Source organism: Cupressus sempervirens, chromosome 2 (genome assembly GCF_028749045.1).
Source record: "Cupressus sempervirens isolate cs-2001-9-10 chromosome 2, ASM2874904v1, whole genome shotgun sequence".
Lineage (NCBI taxonomy): Eukaryota > Viridiplantae > Streptophyta > Pinopsida > Cupressales > Cupressaceae > Cupressus > Cupressus sempervirens.
In genome coordinates, this window is record NC_143119.1 from 5,971,899 (window position 1) to 5,980,512 (window position 8,614).

At 37.5% G+C, this 8,614-nt stretch overlaps 1 protein-coding gene across 2 annotated transcripts in view; it reads left to right on the forward strand.

Moving 5' to 3' along the window:
* The window catches only part of LOC149570813 (rhodanese-like domain-containing protein 15, chloroplastic), an 83,926-nt gene extending 78,310 nt beyond the window's left edge, over positions 1 to 5,616 (forward strand). For both annotated transcript variants that reach the window (XM_089812388.1, XM_089812386.1), the window contains one exon: positions 5,236 to 5,616. In XM_089812388.1, the coding sequence (XP_089668514.1) occupies positions 5,236 to 5,319 (84 nt within the window). In that variant the 3' untranslated portion in view covers positions 5,320 to 5,616. The remainder of the gene's footprint in view (positions 1 to 5,235) is intronic.
* The last annotated feature ends 2,998 nt before the right edge of the window (positions 5,617 to 8,614 follow it).

An 8,614-nucleotide genomic window follows, 5' to 3' on the forward strand; every position in this document is an offset into this window, starting at 1 on the left:
CTACTTGCTATTGCATTCAGACTTTGGAGGACGTTATAGGATATTGCATAAGGAAGGAGTCGATACAGTGGCAAGATGTATGGTGTAGCTGTACATTGGTAGCACTGAAGGGTGACGGGAGGTTTTCTAAAAAAAAAAGTCAACAAATCAAGAATGCTTAGAATGAGTATCAGATGATGCCACAGGGTAGAGGAAGAACCAACGATTGCTAGAAAGAGTGTAGAATCGGCAGAAAATGACAGAAATGGTGTGTTCCGTGCAGTTTTGTGTGGGTTTCGGAGTGCTAATTTGGTCTTGGCGGTGGGGCGTTGCCCTAGGACCCCGCGGGGGCGCTGCCCCTCGACCCCGCCAGGGGCGTTGCCCCTTGGACCCCTAGTCGTTGCGGATATCAATCGTAGGAGTCTGCTAGTTGAGAAGATTTGGAGCTGCTGAAGGCATGGAGTGTGTGTACCAGAGGCACTGAGAGTAGGTGTTGGCCGTGAGGCTGTCTTGGTGGATGCGTAGAGAGCTCGAGAGGAGCTGATCATCCAGTTGGAGGCAGTGCAGCGACACTTGGCTCAGGGTACCGAGGAGTTGGAAGGAGAGAAAGCAGCACTAGTGGCTATCAAGGTCAGCTTGAGGAGTTAGTATTGTGTTAGCAAAGGCTATAGATGCAACAGGATGAATGTGAAAGTGATGTGGCAGATCAATATTGTTGTATTAGTTGTTTGGGTTTTGTTCTGTAGTCGTCAGGAGACGACTTTTCTTTTTGGGGGGGATGATGTCATCGGTAGAAATTGTGTATCAGCTGACGGGTCCCTTTGGAAAAGAAATTGTGTATCAGCCGATGGGTCCCTTCGGAAAGGAAATTGTGTATCAGCTGACAGGTCCCTTCGGAAAGGAAATTGTGTATCAACCGACAGGTCCCTTTGGAAAGGTTCTTGTTATGTAGCCGACAGGTCCTTTCGGGAAGGTTTTTGTTATGTAAGGACATGTTGTATGTGGCCGACAGACTCCTTCGAGAAAGTTCTTCGGAAAGTATTTATAACCCCTTCGGGAAGCATTGTAATCATTAGATCTTATCATGCAAACATAATGTAATGTTCTGGCATATGCGAATAATAATAAGAAGAGTTTTGCTGTTCGTGTTCGTGTTCATTATTTGTGTGCATTTCTTAATTAACTTATGCGGTAAACACAATGTTCGCTTTTCTGTGAAAAATAATATTATTACTAAACAGTAAAAAATAGAAGATAAATCTTAAACCCTTGAACAAATTAAAAATTAGTTATATTTAGGATTGGGCTTAATATAAAAATGGCAATGTATAGTTTTAACAATATGCCCTTATAGGTCTTAGACCTTTTGTCTAAAAATAAAAAACCTTGAACAATATAGTCTATAACCCATCTTGGTCATTTTTTGACAAGTGTACAATTTCCTAAGACAAATTGGGGATTCACATTACTTGTCACTGGAAGAAAAGCATATGGTGGGATACTTGCAATGCTTGCCTCTAATGGTTTTGGCCATGAAAAGACGACCTTTCTTTTTCTTGCAACACTTCACAATTGAATTCAAAATTTTGCATGAATACCCAGTTCCCTCTTAACTCGTTCATTCTTTCATGATTACATTTTCCATTATACAAGGACTATGATCTACTCTTTTGGAACTGGTTCATTCTTTCAAGAATACATTTTCCATTGTACAAGGACTATGATCTACACTTTTCTAATTCCGACTTGTATGGAGAAATTTGTATGGTTGCCCAAGCTGTGTACCATCACATTTAACTTTCTGAGTCAACATTTGACAAGTATGTGCAATCTTGTCAACACTACTGCTTCCCAGACACAAACAAATGTTCCAAAGACAGCTGTAGGGAGGGTCTCTGAATTCATAATTTGTGGTACTGCACTAAGTCTCCTGAAGGCCTCTTCATATATGATTGCATTCCATTGCTAAGATTCGACTTGAAATCCTGATTGTCACTCTTGCAAACTTTGTTGTTCTCTACATGTTATTTCAAATTTCTTCATGCATTGATTAGCTTCTCAGATTCAGTTGTTTGTCTTTACCAACTTTCCCCAAGTTTTGACTGTTAACCCCAACCTTTGTAAGAGATCTTCAATCTCTAGCTATTCTTATTGATACCTGAATGACTTTCTGTTTAGTATATTTCAGAGGACTCAAACTCTTCATATTGTAGCCTAGCCTCAACCTCTATTAGATTCTTCATTACTTAGGTCTTCTTGCCAAGACATCAACCACTGTTATTCATCTTGATCATATTTTGAGAGTAGAATGTTTTTTATAACAAACAAGGGACTAAAATTTGCTTCTGGAAGGACAAAAATGTGCTGGGGTGTTCGGAATGCTTATTGTTTGGGTTCTTTGTAGACAATTTTTAGCCATGAATAAATGACTTTACTTTTATCTTGCAACACTTCAGAACTGAATTTGAAGATTTTGCTTCAATGCTCCCTTGAATGCTAAGTCTCATGGAGCTCCTTTCTTTGGTTTATCCTTTCAAAGATACATTTTTTATTGTCCAAGAATTGAGCTTTATACTTTTCCAACTGTTTTTTTCCTTCTTAAATAAATCCGCCACCTTCCTCAGCTCATTGTATTCCTCTTAAATTTGTTGAAGTCTTTCTTTCCTCAATCGTTGCCTGTAGTTAACTATTCAAACAAGTGATGTACAATTTTTTGCTAAACATAACATATGGAAGAAAATGCACACAAAACTTATGTGTGAAGGAGAAACTGCTCTATCACCCAATCCACACTATACTAGGGTGATATTCAGTTTCCAATCAATCAAGACAAATTTAAAAGGTACAAATCTGGCGGATCAGAGCAAATTGCCACTAAAGCCAGCATAAATAAACTTGAAATTTGATGTATTAAAATCATGGGCTGAAGTTTGCATCCTTTACGCTATTTGTATGGCATGCATGTAATTTTCCCATACAAAATTTGGTTTTGAAATAGTGAATTAACTTATATTTTTAGGTGAAAAATAAGAACTATTCTTAAAATCTAGTTATCATGTATGCTTGAAATTACACATGTTATAAGAGAAACAAATTAACAAGCATACAAACAATACACTAGTATAATGACAAAATATATTCTGCAGCGATCCACTATATTCTACAAAGATCCACTAGGGTGAAACCTGGGAAATTAGGGGTCCTGTTTCATTATTTCAACTAGAATCAATGGCAGTGGAAGCCAATATGGACTTTGGACTTGGAGGCATCTGGAACATTGTTGGACAGAGCTTCCTCTTTCTTCACTGCTATGCACTGCAATGCTTGGTGAATTTATACATCTACATGCTGTAGGAATACATCTACATGCTGTAGGAATGACTTTCTGTTTAGTATATTTCAGAGGACTCAAACTCTTCATATTGTAGCCTAGCCTCAACCTCTATTAAATTCTTCATTACTTAGGTCTTCTTGCCAAGACATCAACCACTGTTATTCATCTTGATCATATTTTGAGAGTAGAATGTTTTTTATAACAAACAAGGGACTAAAATTTGCTACTGGAAGGACAAACATATGCTGGGGTGTTCGGAATGCTTATTGTTTGGGTTCTTTGTAGACAATTTCTAGCCATGAATAAATGACTTCACTTTATCTTGCAACACTTCAGAACTGAGTTTGAAGATATTGCTTCAATACTCCCTTGAATGCTAAGTTTCATGGAGCTCCTTTATTTGGTTTATCCTTTCAAAGATACATTTTTTATTGTCCAAGAATTGAGCTTTACACTTTTCCAACTGTTTTTTTCCTTCTTAAATAAATCCGCCACCTTCCTCAGCTCGTTGTATTCCTCTTAAATTTGTTGAAGTCTTTCTTTCCTCAATCTTTGCCTCTAGTTAAACTATTCAAACAAGTGATTTACAATTTTTTGCTAAACATAACATATGGAAGAAAATGCACACAACACTTATGTGTGAAGGAGAAACTGCTCTATCACCCGATCCATACTATACTAGGGTAATATTCAGTTTCCAATCAATCAAGACAAATTTAAAAGGTACACATCTGGTGGATCAAAGCAAATTGCCACTAAAGCCAGCATAAATAAACTTGAAATTTGATTTATTAAAACCATGGGCTGAAGTTTGCATCCTTTACGCTATTTGTATGGCATGCATGTAATTTTCCCATACAAAATTTGGTTTTGAAATAGTGAATTAACTTATATTTTAAGGTGAAAAATAAGAACTATTCTTAAAATCTAGTTATCATGTATGCTTGAAATTACACACGTTATAAGAGAAACAAGTTAACAAGCATACAAACAATACACTAGTATAATGACAAAATATATTCTGCAGCAATCCACTATATTCTACAGAGATCCACTAGGGTGAAACCTGGGAAATTAGGGGTCCTGTTTCATTATTTCAACTAGAATCAACGGCAGTGAAAGCCAATCCGGACTTTGGACTTGGAGGCATCTGGAACATTGTTGGACAGAGCTTCCTCTTTCTTCACTGCTATGCACTGCAATGCTTGGTGAATTTATACATCTACATGCTGTAGGAATACCAGTCGCTACTCTAGATCAATGCATCATTACAATAGCCCACTTAGTATATTTTTGCATCCACTAGATCGTCCCAATGATGCAGAATATCTTGACCAGCTGGATGTGGAGCACCATAGACTTCCTTGTGAATTGTTAGCCTTTATGTTTGTCTCACTTAGGCACTTGACACATTTTGAATTCCTGTCTGGCTTCTTCCTTCTGCATCACTCTTACCATCATTTATAAGTCTTTTATCTTCTGTATTTTCAATGGCATGTTTGGTTTTTTGACTTTTTGAAGTGTCTTACCGTCCAAGCTATCTAGAATTGAATTATGACATTTGTTTGTCTCAGCTAATCTAGTTTTCTGTTATTTTGACTATTATAACAGATATTGATAGAAAATCAGTGCTAGTTGATAATCATAAATTTTGATTTTTCTGTGATGAATGCTTCATGTACTTATTGAAATTCAGATTTCATTGTGAATTTGGGAGACCCATATGCCTGTGTGATGGGTGATGTGTAAAATATCAGAAAATATAATAGATGCCATTCCCTAACATTTAGTATATTTACAAGTCTGATATTGCATTTGTATTTCTGTTGTGCGAACATGTGGTATATATGTTAATTTGGAAATTTTTCTAAATTTACACTGCTAACCACTGTTGACTTTTGTTATCTTTGTTCTTTTTTCAGGAATTTATGGGTATTACTGATGTAGGGGGTGGCTATTCTGCGTGGGTTCAGAGTGGATTTCCTGTGAAGAAGAGTACATTATAGAAACCAATGTTACATTTGTTTACCATTTTTTCCTCTCCGATTTTCACCGTAAATAACAATGTAGTGTAAGAATTTATAAATCTTGCTGGAAAGCTGCACCCTCTTTTATGGAAACTTCAATGTTGCCAAGTGTATCACATAAATTGATGGCATTGAAGCAAAAACTAGGGGTGTGTTTCGTCATGTTTCTGTTTGTGATTTGAAGTGTGCAAAATGCAATTGGAGTTGTGGATTGCAAAAACCAGATCATGTAACTTATGAAGTACCCTAATAATTATTAGTCTTTTTTCAATAGAATTAATGCCTCTTACAGTGGGTAGGCTATTTGATGTGTAGTTTCCAAGGTTGCATGGGTACTCATACCCACACCCTTGGTACTCATACCCACGTACTCAAGTACCGGGTACACGTATCCCACGTACTGGGTACTCAGTGGAGAGCATCATAGCTAAGGACCTTGATTAAGATTCTATTTTTTTTTTTGGTTTTTTTTTTTTGGTATTAGCTTGTTGTTTATCAAACTTAATTCAATACCAAATCAGTTTGAAACTTTGATACTCATTAACAATAAACTTTATCACTGTTCAAGTCATAAGTTTATCATTTGCAATATGTCATTGTCATATGGTTTAGGATCTTCTTGTTCATGTTTAAAGTCTGCCTTCTTTGTTCTGCATCTAAGCATTTATCATGTATTATTATTTCAAACATATAGCAAATCTGAAACCGAAAACAGTACATTACATTTGCAAACTTTATCACTGTTCTTGTTTTGAAAAACCATTGTCATGACTCATAATTTCAGATTTTTTATAAATATAAAAGTATAATTTTTAAATAAGTTTGACATACCCAAGTACCTTTGTCCCTTATTATGAAAAATACTTTATATATATATATATATATATATATATATATATATATATATAATTTGACTTATGGCTCATATTTTCAAATTTCTTGTTTTGAATGCTCAATGTCATGACTCATGATAGATATTTTGATTTTTATATTTTCTATAAAATATTAATTGTATAGAAAAAATTAGGCATACACACATACCCCTGTCCCCTATTTTGAAAAATGTGTACCTGTACCCATTCCCGTTCCCATACCCACATACCCATGCAACCTTGGTAGTTTCTATAGACAAGGCCGAGACTGCCTAACCTTTAGTATGTCGGATCAGACATGGTTGGTGATCAGTGGCTTCCATTGTTGTTGGTGTAAATAAGTATTTACTTATTACACTTAAGTTTACTTAGGTTAATGCATTATTTAATTATTTTGCGTTGTTTTATTATTTTTATTTGTGAAACACTTAGGAGTTTGCACACCTTTTGAGTTGTCATGTAGACAACACAAGAGTACGCAACTCTATTTTAGCACATGGTGTCTACAACACTGTTTTGTGTGTCACACCCTTGTAGGCTTATCCTCTCATCACCGCACTTACTTCTGTGTTTAATGGAGGATAACCCATATCTAGTGGACATGTGCTTGATTGTATACATCATGATGCTAACTTCTATGCATTCTAAAAGCTCTCCCGAGGCTTTTATATTCAGGCACTCCTAGTGTACTCTAATGAACCAGTTATTGAATACATTGTTATTCTAATCATACTCTGTCTACTTTGGTCTACTGTGTGCTTGTGTTTGAGCTTTTAGTTCCTAGGTGAATTTTTCCCTTAAGCAAATTCTTACATGGTATCAGAGCAATTTGGAGATTTTCTCATCACATAGCCATTCGAGACCTCTCTCTTGCTTCATCACTTCAGTTCAAATTAGGAGTGCTGTAGAAATTAGGAGCATCTAGCACTAGTTCTGACCTCGCCATTGCGTCCGGAACGCTGAACTGGTGAAAATCGACTATAAACTCAGCTACCTTCGCCCAAAGTCGATCGTGAGACAATTTTTTTTTGCAAATCGGAACTCGGAGGCCTTGATTTGCGATATGGGTATGATTATTTTTCACAGATTTAATTGATTTTATTCATATCTGCATTTTCTCATTTCTCTGTATTTAATTTTCGTCAATATATTTCGCAGAATTTTTTTGCCCCTAGGGCACCCTGTAGAGAAATTATTTTGACAGACCCGGGCAGTGACACCCCGGATTTGCCAATTTGGAGGGTATATTGTTGTCGCAGGGTTATTTAATTTATTTACAAATGACTGTACAAATTTGCAAATTTTGCAGCGGATACAAAACGATTTTTGGACACACTAAATTTCGGCAATACCAACCTTTGGCGACAAAGCCCTTCACAAACTCCGGCGCAACCTCTTTGTTATGTTCTCCGTGGCCTTTGCAATATAAATTGCGTTGCATACAAACTGTGCACGCATGTGGGATATTTCCCATTGAACTCTAGCGTGGGTTTCTCGGCTCAAATCCCACCTTCTCTAGTCGTCATTGCTCGCATTTTTTTGGCGTCTCGTGTTAACTCCGACACGACTGGTGGATCTTCGAACCCCTGCGTTCATTCCCGCCTACCGACTAAGGTTTTCCGACCTGCAAGTCTTCCGGCCGACCATAGTCCACATTCTAGGTACGCCCTTTCCCACCTGTGTAGTGCATATTCCGTTGACGTTGCTTCAGACAGACTTCGGCTCACTGCGTGGTTTTCCGGCAGACAAAACTGCTTTTTCGTCATTGCTCAGCATGTAGACTTCAAATTCCGGTCGGCACAGAAGGTTTTCCAACGCAATTTGAATTTCACTATCCCGCCCTTGCAAAGGTAAAAGTGCAGGACACGTGGACGTTTCACGACAGAAGCCACGTGCCCTTTTTTAGTTCATCCAGCCCGCAACGCATCGCAAACTGAGCACACGCGGACCTATCCGCATTCGCCATGCGACATCCAATTGCAGTTCCTGCGGATCAAATAATATTTTGACATGTGTACACTTTGACACAATAGCCAGGACTGCTATGTCACTTGTGGAACCCGACCTTTGCCACGTCATCTCATATAGAAGTTGACACGTGTCTGTTCGTATAGTACAGACAGTTGAGTCATCTTCCACGTCACCCCATGGCGTTCATTTTTGCTGACATCATCTTTTGCCCATGTTAAAATTGACGGCCGTTTGACCATCATTTCCAGGCATTTTTGAATTGCAGTGACGGTCGTTTGACCGTCAAATTTAAACTTGCAGTTTTCTTTCTTGACCCCTCTCCAGATTGCTTTTCAGTTTGGTAGCCTGACTTTGCAAGCCCATATCTTGGACATCCGGACTCCAATTCAGGTGCAATTTTTTTTGAAATCAAGTAGAATTTCTTGAATTTT